Below are 11301 nucleotides of genomic sequence, written 5' to 3' on the forward strand. Positions count from 1 at the left end.
AATAAATTTGTTAATTTATCATCTTTTATTATCAAATCACTTTCAAATCTGAAATCATTATCACTCTCAGGGCATTAACAAAGAAGATATATTTGAATTACCAAAATCTTATTCTCAACACTGAAAGAGTATGGTTACGAACACTTGGCAATCAATATTATCTCTTCTTTAAAGAAGAACCAAATTTTATATCCATATTGTCTCAGATTCCCAACATATTTTATGAATGAAATATTCCGGAATATTTTGAAAATGTTCGCAGATGGAAAAAAGAACAAATAAAAAATCTGTATATCTATTGAAATTTCTTTTACAATGGTAACATTTTTCTAGATCACCATTACACAAATGATTATTTATTTATTCTTTTTGTCTTAAACTAATTAATTTACGAATAATTTGACTGATTGATCTATTAACCTCAATCACTGTCTGATTATCCATCTTTGTTGAGTTTGTTTGTATATTAAAATCGGGTGGTGGCCATCTGCTAGTTGAAAGTTTATCTCTTAAAGTTGGGAATCTATCTAAACATTGTAACAATACTAAAGTTAAAACAATAAATATTAGTATTAATATATTTTAAAAATAAACGTTAAATATCTTACAATCAAGTGAATTTAACCAATGAGTTTTAATTTCATCCCAGAGTAAAAGAGCGGTTTGATCTGCTGGCGGTAGTTCTAAACCTTGGTAAAAGTTGATGTATTCATCGATGGCTTTGATTAGAGTTTCGTAGTTGTGGGTGGATGTAAAATCTTCTTCATCCAGATATCTTAATATCGATAGAGATACAAGGATGAGATTAATCAGGAAGATCTGACGGTCTTTATGAGCATCACCAAGTGCCTGATTGATATTGGTAGAGATCATTTCGATTGCATCGGAGATATGACAAAACAAAGTAAAGAAAGATCCCTTGTTAGCCGTGGAAATTGGGTTGCTCCAGTAACTCATATAGAAATAGAGGATCGAACAAGCATGTGGGAGAAAAGCATTTCCTACCAACTCTGGAGTGCAGCCATAGGACTTTAGTGCAGCAATGGCTGGGTACGAGTTGAGGATATTCTGATCCTGTTCGATTGCCATCGTAACGAGCACCGGAAGATAGTTGTTCAGAAATTGAACGAGGAGCAAGTGACCTTCTTGGACATTGAAAAAGTTACTGGATTTCTCGGTCATTGTGAATGAGCTGACATCAATGTAATTCTCAATGCCCGGAAGTAAGTATGCCAAGTAGAAACCATAGTCGTTCTTGTATGCCAAAAAGTAGTCGAATATCAATTTCAGCGAGTGAGAGAGAATCTCTGACATGGCTTCTGCTTCCTCTGCGAGAAATTGGCCGACTTGCTTCAGAGTGAGAATGGCAACGTTGGTCGGTTCCTTCTCGGGTGCCTCCTCGGCGAGATCCTTGAGATATTCGATCATCAGTGTGTTGGTATCGATCAGTATTCTTCGCAGTTGTAGAAGACAGTCAGCGTTCAGTATCGGTTTGTTGTCGGATTCGAATTGATTCACAAGGAATACGATTACGTTGTCGAGTATCGAGTAGCATGCCATGAGAAGATTCGTCTTTTCACTGGAGATAGTCTCTGTCACTGGTTGAGTATGTAGAATCATCTGAATCTCTGTTCTTACATACTGGTTTGCAAGTAAGAACAGCTTGTCGCCGGACATGCCACCAGTTGTCTTCATGACCCAATTGCTACCGAGTAGTTCCAACAAAATAGAGAATAGTATGATCGTTTTGTCTCTGTGCGATTCCTTCTGACTCTTTGTTTGAAAGATCGAAGCTATGCCATCTCTGATATTCTCTGTCGATTTCAACAGTGCTGAAGACTGGTTGTTTGGATGCGAAGGGAATCCTTCAAACTGGAAGATCGATATGAATATGGGAAGCATTGAGAATCGATGAGGATTGTGCAACTGCTTAAAGATAATCGAGAGTGGTTCCAACAGAGGTTCGAAACATTTGAATAGTTTCGCAGAAGATGTCGATTCATTTCTATCCTGTACACAGTAGCACAGTAGCTTAATTAGGTGCAGCAACATTTTAAATGGTTCCACATCAGTACTTAATTTATCAGATGATTCATCTTTATCTTTAACTTTTTCATTTGTTTTAGTTGTACTATTATTATTATTATTATTATTATTGTTGTTTTGAGAATCTGGTGATGATTTAACTTGTTGTGTATTGGTTGTTGTTGTCGTCGTTGTAGATGGTGATATATTGTTTTTGGATTGAGACATTGTCTGACTAGCTTTGTTCAATCGTATCAGAACTTCACCCAAATATTTAATATTCTGCTCTTTCATTAATAAATAATTGACTTGTTCTAAACTATCTTTCCGATCACTATTGCTACATAGATCTTTTAACCTACTATCAAAAGACAACATTGAATATAAAAACATAGATGATTCTTGATATAATGATAAATTAACTTGTTGACTGTAAAGATAAGTTAGTTAGTTAGTTAGTTTTTTGATTTAGTATTTATATTAATAGATTATTATTTGTTTACTTACCATTGTGTTAGATTCTTAAGAGTTAATTCAATGATTTGAGGTAGTAGTTGATGTTGTGAGATACGATAGATGATGGTCGATTCTATTTGATCGTCTGGTATGCTTGTTGTGTCTAACATTGTAAAGGTCGAGAGAATGGTGACAGCAACATTATGATAGGAGACAGAATCTTGACCGGGTAACGTTGGTGTTTGCAACAGTCTATAGAGAAACTCAATGCCCAGAGCATCGTATACACGACCAAGATTGTATGCATCGTCCGGCTTAATCAAATTCTTCACCAATATTATACCAACGAATCTTTCTTCATCGATATTACTGGACAATAGATTTAAACATGTTCTAAATGATAAATCTGTATTATTATCTGGTGAACTATTATTATTATTATTATTATTATTATTATTGTTATTATTACTCTTTGTATTTGAATTTGTATTTGAAGATGAAGATGTAGAAGTTGTTGTTGTTGTTGTTGGAAGTGAAGTTGAAGGCGAATGTGTGGATGATGATGATGAACTTGACATCATTTAGAATATAATACTATAAATATTTAATATTTATCTATCTATTTATCTTATAATTATTTATTAACTATTTGCAGAAATCATAAATTTAATTTTAGATTTTTTTTTTGTTTTTTTTTTTTTTTTTTAAGTTCGATTAATTTCAACACAAAAAAAATAAATAAATTAATTGCAATAAAACATTTCCAAATTTGGGGTTGTTTTTAATGATCATTGATTAATTAAATTTTCTTTTATTTTATTACTAGTTTAATGTGTTAAAATATATAATTATTTTTTTTTTTGATTCTTAATAAAATTGAAAAAATACTGTTATCCACACTTTTTTTTTTTGGGCTAATATATTTTTATTGAACTTCTCGAGATTGTTAGTTGTATACACACATGTATAATTAAATAAATTTTTAAACATTTTTAATTTGGTCAAAAAAAATTCAACCCATTCGTGATCACAAGAAGAAAATAAATTTAATAAATACTTTTTTATTTGTTAATATTATTCATACCAATAAAATATATTTCAAATACTCTTTGAAAAATAAAAAAAAAACAAGATGTTAACAATAGTTAGATTATTTATTTCATGCTTTACAGGATTATTAACTGTTTTGGTGTCATATTTCACTCTTCATGCTTTAAGCTATGCTGTTTCAATGATGGAGTTGGTAAATTTCTTTAAAAAAAAAATTAAATTTTTATTACATTTATTAAAAAATCAATTTAAATATAGGCTGTTGCGACTGACACAATTCCAAAACATCCAGTGCTAAAGAATTCTACAGAATTACTGAATGGTTACTTCAACAATTATAATATGACCCATTATTTCTTGTTTGCAGTGTTGCTTGGCATGGTTTATTTATACAATGGAATACCAGTAAAGAAGATTATCTCTAGATAGATCTATTCTATAATAAGTAATCAATAAAATAAAATTTAATTTTTATATAATGAAATGTTTAACTCCATTTAGTCAAGCGCAAGTTTCGTTTTGGGAGTGTTTTTTATTTTATTTAATTTAGGGTTGCAGGCAAGTGTTAGTTTCGCTGTATTCTATCTAAAATCATATTAATACTTTTATGATCTACCCTTAAAAAAGTGCAAACGCAAGCAGAGTAGATTTTTACACTTTGTAAAAATTGCAAAATTCAACAACATTATATTTCACTTACAAATAAAGAATGAAAAAAGAATTATTTTCATCTGTATTAATTAACAATTCATATTTAAAACAATTGATATTCAATCTTGTTAATAGCTTAAGTAGAGAGGATGGATTAAACATTAGTGGTGATATGGTTCAATCAGTTTTCAAATGGGATGAAGTGATATTTACTCCTCATGTTTTAGCAGGTAATGGATATTTCAATCTATTAAAAGAAAGAATAAATATAAATTTACATTCATTATATGACCGAATCTTTACCAATGCATTGAGAGGTTCAGGCTCATTGGAATTGGTAGAATTCATGTTGAATCGATTGTTGTCAGATGAAAACAACTATTATAATATCAATGATCTGTTGGCTGAAGCAATAGCATATAATCGACTTGATGTAGTTAACTATATATTAGACAAGTACTCCCCCGGAGATGAACATATCCAGTTAGATATCTACAGGGCTATGGCTACCACTCCGATCTCTGGTGATTTAAATCTATTGAAACGGTTGAACAGCATGCTGGATAGCAACTTTGTTTTGGATCCTCTTCTAACAACAACGGTTTTCGATCGTGCTGCACTCGTAGGAAATATAGATTTTATCGCATGGTTGAGAGAGAATCGATCTCAGGATTTAGAGCATTCCGATATGTATCCAAGAGCAATAAAAGGTGGACACTCCCATGTCGTAGAGTATCTTATCAATAGCTTTGGACTGAGAGAAACTAGTAATAATGGATATCCACATTTGGACTTGGCTGCTGAATTAGATCAATTCAGTATTTTAAAGCTGTTGTATCAACATGGAATAAGAATGGTTACAGAGAGTGCAATGAACACCTCAGCCTCCAATGGAAACATTAATATTTTGTGTTGGCTCAATGATAATACAACTGGGTGGTGCACAGTCGATGCAATGGAAGATGCCGCTTACCATCTTTATATCGACGTTGTCAAGTGGTTGCATAACAATAGGACTGAAGGTTGCTCAACGACTGCAATCGATAGGACTGCAACCAGAACTGAGCCAGCTGCACTCGAGATGATTAAATGGTTGTTGGAGAATAGGAGTGAAGGTTGCACTGACCTTGCGATGTTCCAAGCGGGCATTGGCGGCAATTTAGAAACTGTGAAATTCCTCAATGAGAATACAACGGTTGGATACACCGATGATCTCTTTACATATTGTGGTCGAACTGATAGTGTCGAAATCATAGATTATCTAAATAACAATTCGAATCTATTCGACGTTCCTCAAATACTTGTTGATGATATCGATACGATTTTCGATGCTGAGAGTGTCAAAACTTTTAATTGGTTCTTAGACAACTTTCAATTCACAAAAGAACAACTAATATATCTGAAAAATGAGCATCCACGTTCAACCAAAATCAACCAAATAATAAATGAAAAATATTTATAAAATGATAATTTAATAAAATAGACCTTTTTCAATCCTCTTTTATTCTTTAATAAATTAATTATTGTTCAATTGAACATGATATTCATTGAATTGATTCAAATATAAATAGATTTAACGTTGTGTGTTTGTGTGTTAAAAAAATAAAATAAATTACCTATTATTTTCATTGAATTAGATGATAAAAAAAATCTTGTTTTATAATTTTTTATTTATCAGATCAAATGAATGCAAAACAAGAATAATTTTATAAATTAAATTGTATAATATAAATATAGAATAATAAATAGCTATAATAATCTAAACAATAGAATAATAGAATGTGGAGAGTTGAACAATGTTCGAATGAACCATATCCAAGGTGTGCACATCAATGTGCAACTGTAGATCACTATATTTATATGTTTGGTGGTTGGACTGATGAAAATCAAATGTTAAACGATTTACATAGATTCAATATAGGTATGATTCATGAATAACAAAACAATCTTGCTTTTCTTTTACTTATTGTTTAACATATATATATATTTATAGATACTTGGGAATGGGAAGTTATAAGACCTAATAAAACGAATGAAAATGATAATCTTAATCATAATAATAATAATAATAATCATACAAATGGAAATGGTGTAATAGCTACTGCTAGTAGTAGTAATACTGATAATAATAATGTTAAAAATAATAATGATAAAGAAATAGATGAACCTTTTATAATATCTAGAAATGGTCATTCATTCAATGCCTATGGTAAGAAACTGGTGTTGTTCGGTGGTGGTTCATTCGCTGGTTTTCTCAATGACGTTGTTTTCTTTGATACTGTGACAATGCGTTGGCAGCTACCGGTGAATGCTGTCGAAGGAACACCACCGTCTGGCCGATCGAAACACGCTACAACTATGTTGGGTTCGCGTCTCTACGTGTTTGGCGGTGGTGATGGTGTTCGACTGCACAACGATCTCTACTACCTCGACTTGGAGACGCTTCGATGGACAATGGTGGAGTCGTCGCGTGGCGTGGTGCCGTCGCCGCGCTGGGGACACACCATGGTGAGCATCGACAACCATCGACTCTTGATATTCGGAGGACACTCCGGTTCGAAGCGACTCAACGACCTTCACATCTACGACTTGACTACGAATGAGTGGTCGCAGCCAGTGGTTGGCAGCGGTAGTGAGCTGGCCAGCGACTGCTTCAAGCCGCAACCGAGAGCGGGTCACTCTGCATCGATGGTCGGTCGCTACATGTTGGTATTCGGTGGTGGTGACGGTCATATTCTTAATGATTTCGTCGGTCTTGACGTTACTTGTTGGCGATGGTGGAAAGTCACTGCCGATACACCCGGTGGCAGATGTGCACACTCTAGCTCGATCATCAAGAATAAACTAGTGGTATTTGGTGGTGGAAATGGTTTGCACTGTATCAAAAAGATGGTTGTATTTGAGAATATCGATAACATCGATCATCTTTACCAACAACATCTATACCAAGCGAAACTTAAACAAGACGACAAAAATCATACCACCATTCACAGCTCCAATAGTAACACACCCAAAAAGATTATTATTACACCAAAGAAATTGATAAAACCAACAGCTGACGAGACTTTACTATCTAATACAATCGAATCTATAGCAAAGAAAGTTCAATCAAATACTATTAATAACAATAACAATAATAATAATAATATTACAACAACTACATCTACAACAACAACTACTACATCTACAACATCATCAAATCAACAAACAATTAAATTAAATCTTGAAAATAATAATAATAATAATAATAATAATAATAATAATAATAATAATAATAATAATAATAATAATAATAATATAAATCAAGTAAATGAAACAAAAGATGAAGATCTGACAAACTTGCTTGTACAAACACCAACCGATAAATTAAAAGATAGTTGCTTAACAGATAGAGAGAGAAGAGGTATGTTATAAGATAGTATTGATTACTTTAAAGAAAAAGTCTACTTACTAAATCATTTTTATTAGATATAAAATTCTTTTTAACCAATATTGGAATGGCTAAATTTGTAAATAAGTTTATTGAAGAGGAAATAGATACAACTGTATTGCACTTGTTGACTGAAGACCATTTAAAACAATTGGGTGTCACTCTACTGGGTGAGAGACTTACAATCATCAAAGGCATCAGAGAGTCAACATTGTTTTTATTTAAGGGATTACCACCAATACCAATCGATGTCGACCCTAATTTCAGTCCGAGAATAGATGATGATAAATTGGATCTATAGATACACTGCAATAGTCAAATAATATCAATAAAGTGTATCGATTTTTGTTAAATTATCAAAAAATGACATCTCTGTAAAATGTTGTTTATTCTTGTATATAATTAAATAATCAATCATTCTATTTATTAATACATTTCATCGTCATCTACAGCAGCTTCCTCCAATCGATAAGTGTCCAACTCTTTTTGAGTTTGTGCCAACTGTTGCTTCAGTACTTCGTTCTGAGAAATTAGACTCTTAAACTTGTCCATGTATCCTTTCATTCTAAACTCTAAACTAACTATATTCTCTTCTTTTTCTTTTAATTTACTTTCTAATTCACTAATTTTATTATTACTATTATTATTATTATTGTTATTGTTACTACTATTACTATTATTACTATTACTATTTTTATATTCTTCTAATTGTTTATCTTTTTCTCGTAATTCCAACTCTAATTTCGATATTCTATTTAATAACTCTTGATTCTCCAATGACACTGATGACTTTAGACTGGGTGGTTCGGAGCTGGTCGTTGGCGGTGTGATCGATCCGTCACTGGTATCGACAGAGTCTGAGCGCTTTGCTTTTTGAATGGAACCAGAAACCAGAATCAACTTTGTCAAATGTTGAATCTTTGATTCCAGTAGATTTCTATGTTTCTCTGACTCTAACAACTTCTTTTTCAGCTCTTCGGCTGGTGCGTTGTTTGAATCGAGATCTCGCTCCTTCTTGAGTTGCTCCTCCAACTTGGTCTTTAACTCTGCAATCTCATTTCGATATTGCTTGATCAGTGCTTTGTCATCGATGACCTCGTTGACCTTGGCGTTATTGGTGATCTTCTTGGCACGACTTGCAAACTTCAAAGTGGAGTGTGTCTCATCAAAGTTGTTACTTGCCAGAGTGATGGTACACACGATAGCAATTCTCGAGTTACCAGAGAGTGAATTCTGAAGGATTCTAGTGAGTTTACTGTCACGATAGTTGATATGTCCCGCTGCCTTCTCACTCAGCTTGCTAATGACACTGCCAAGAGTCAACAGAGACTTGTTGATGAATGCACCCTCTTTATTACGCATGGCATGTACACCTTCCGATGCCTTTTCACTTCCTGCCAAATCAATAAGATTCTTAATGAGAAATATGATATGATTAATTTTTCATGTACATTCACTTTACTAGTTTTGGATATTAATTATTACTTACTAAATAACTAACTCTAACAGATGAACCATCTACTGCTCTCTCTTTACTCTCGACCACCAATCTAAAGATGGTATGTGAACGTGAAGATTGGTCATTAAAGTTGGTGCTACCAACGTGTCTGACCGATTCACCAGCAGCAATCAAATTCAATACGTGTTCAGGCGACAATACGATCTCCTCCTTCAAATTGCCAACGTAGATATCTCCATTTGGTTTCTCATGTATCTTTAGATTCAGACTCTCTGGTGCCATCAAATCGTTGATCACCTCATTATAGATCTCCATATAACTAACTCTTAAAAGGAACTCTCTATCTTGTGTCTTTAAAGAATGATTGATTGATCAATCAAAGATGATTATTAATGTTAGCGAGTAGATCTTTAGATAATGATTGATCAATTTAATTACCTCTTGAATAAATGAGAATACATCTTGAATGGCCAATGGAATGATACCTGGATTTCTCTTATTACTTCCTTTCATTGTGAAGGTCTTACCGGATGCAGTCTGTCCATATGCGAAAATGGTACCATTGTAACCCTCCATAGTCGACCAAATGATCTGCTTGGCAACGGTGTCATAGACCTGTGCATTGTCTACGTTTGGTGGGAATAGATGATCATATATATAACTGTTCTGTATGAATTTCGCACCGGTTCCAGTAGTGGTTGGTGATGATTTCGATGGTGTCTTTACTGCACTGCTTGTTGTCGTGGTGGTGGTAGTTGTACTTGATTTCGGAGCCAGCGAAGTAATGGTATTGGTTCCTTCATTCAATTGCCAACATTCATAAAAACCTGATTTAACCTCATTGTCATTGAAAGGTCTTGCTCTAACTACAACTGATATATTTTCATTCATTCCTACTAACTACTACTTTTTTTTTTTCTTCTTCAGCTATTTACAGTCACTGATTAACAAATCAACTAAATCTAAAATATCTTTTTTTTTTTTTGTTTTGAATTAAAAAGTATATCTATCAATAAAATATATATATAAGTAAAGATATTATCTTTTGAAAATGAATTACTTAAAGTAAAAATAAAAAAACTAATATATGTTGATTGGGTAGTACTGCAATTTAGGCGGTTAATTTATTTTTTTTAAATTCAAAAATAAAAAAAAAATAAGTGGGGGAATTTTACAAAAACAAGAATAACTTTTCGAATTAAGTTTACAACTAAAAACTTTTCTTAATATTAAACACAAACAAAATATAAATAATGTGAGTGAATCTGATCTAGTGAGAGTAATTAATTATAATGATACATGGAAATTGATTTATTGAAATCTTAAATAATGATTTTTTTAGAGTTGTTTTTGTTTTATGGTTGATTTTGCGTTGGAATAGAGGTTGAACCTTCACCCAATTCAAGCTGAAGAGTAACGACATCTACCCATTTTTCGAATTTCAATCCAACCGAATAGAGAATGTGTTTGTGTTTGAAACCGAGTCTTTCGTGAAGCTTAATTGAACCGAGATTGTCACTGCCTCCAATGACTGCTATCATCTGTCGGAATCCACGCTTGGTCGACTCGTCGATCAATCGTCGTAGTAACATAGAACCAACACCACGAGCCCTGTAGTTAGGGTCCAGATAAATCGAATCCTCCAGTGTATATCGGTATGCCGAACGAGTACGATACAATCCTGCATAACAATATCCAACGATCACCGGTGAAACACTATTATCTACTGCTGCCTGTTCAGCAACGAAATAAGGCATGCCATCTGCTTTCAAACTATTGAATCTCGAGAGCATATCATCTAACGTTGGAACTACCTCTTCGAATGTAGCAACAGATTCGCGAACATAATGACCATAGATCTCACAGATTGCCTTTACATCATCGACTACTGCTTCTCTGATAACTATATTTCCAGCATCCATTTCTAATCTGTGTCTCTCTCTAATCAAATTTTAAGATACAATTAAAATACAAGATATAAAACAACAACTTCTTTTGAAAACAATGACGAAATTAGGAAATTCATTTGTTTTTCATAGGGGTAGTCATTCGGTTTTTTTACATGAAATTTGGTAAAAGCAAAAAATTAAATTAAATTAAAATAAATATTTTGGTTTCATGTTTGCACTTGTGTAATCTCAGTATAATACAGATACAACCTAAAAGCAGCTGATCTCTTTTTATATGTAGTTAACATAATATATTTTAATATATTACATTTATTTAATAT

The 11301-nt window shown here is 32.8% G+C and overlaps 6 protein-coding genes across 6 annotated transcripts; 2 read left to right on the forward strand and 4 right to left on the reverse strand.

The window, feature by feature from the left end:
* Positions 1–360: 360 nt before the first annotated feature.
* Positions 361–3059, reverse strand: PPL_01418 (uncharacterized protein; the record flags this gene model as incomplete). Its single annotated transcript, XM_020572427.1, has 3 exons — positions 361–545; positions 609–2455; positions 2533–3059. The coding sequence occupies 3 exons, from the start codon at positions 3057–3059 to the stop codon at positions 361–363; spliced, it is 2559 nt and encodes an 852-aa protein (XP_020437570.1).
* Positions 3060–3680: 621 nt separating this feature from the next.
* Positions 3681–3882, reverse strand: PPL_01419 (uncharacterized protein; the record flags this gene model as incomplete). Its single annotated transcript, XM_077398148.1, has 2 exons — positions 3681–3732; positions 3848–3882. The coding sequence occupies 2 exons, from the start codon at positions 3880–3882 to the stop codon at positions 3681–3683; spliced, it is 87 nt and encodes a 28-aa protein (XP_077254283.1).
* A 358-nt stretch (positions 3883–4240) lies between these two features.
* Positions 4241–5644, forward strand: PPL_01420 (ankyrin repeat domain-containing protein; the record flags this gene model as incomplete). The annotated part of the gene is made up of 1 exon (XM_020572428.1): positions 4241–5644. One exon carries the CDS (start codon positions 4241–4243, stop codon positions 5642–5644), a length of 1404 nt encoding a protein of 467 aa, XP_020437571.1.
* A 317-nt stretch (positions 5645–5961) lies between these two features.
* On the forward strand, positions 5962–7913 carry PPL_01421 (Kelch repeat-containing protein; the record flags this gene model as incomplete). The annotated part of the gene is made up of 4 exons (XM_020572429.1): positions 5962–6103; positions 6176–7585; positions 7651–7691; positions 7839–7913. The coding sequence occupies 4 exons, from the start codon at positions 5962–5964 to the stop codon at positions 7911–7913; spliced, it is 1668 nt and encodes a 555-aa protein (XP_020437572.1).
* Positions 7914–8038: 125 nt separating this feature from the next.
* kif11 (kinesin family member 11) lies at positions 8039–9962 on the reverse strand (the record flags this gene model as incomplete). The annotated part of the gene is made up of 3 exons (XM_020572430.1): positions 8039–9025; positions 9102–9422; positions 9510–9962. 3 exons carry the CDS (start codon positions 9960–9962, stop codon positions 8039–8041), a joined length of 1761 nt encoding a protein of 586 aa, XP_020437573.1.
* A 464-nt stretch (positions 9963–10426) lies between these two features.
* PPL_01423 (N-acetyltransferase family protein) lies at positions 10427–11268 on the reverse strand (the record flags this gene model as incomplete). The annotated part of the gene is made up of 2 exons (XM_020572431.1): positions 10427–11012; positions 11228–11268. The coding sequence occupies 2 exons, from the start codon at positions 11266–11268 to the stop codon at positions 10427–10429; spliced, it is 627 nt and encodes a 208-aa protein (XP_020437574.1).
* Positions 11269–11301: the final 33 nt, after the last annotated feature.

The sequence above is a fragment of the Heterostelium album genome (assembly GCF_000004825.1).
Source record: "Heterostelium album PN500 unplaced genomic scaffold PPL_scaffold2, whole genome shotgun sequence".
NCBI classification, from domain to species: Eukaryota; Evosea; class Eumycetozoa; order Acytosteliales; family Acytosteliaceae; genus Heterostelium; species Heterostelium album.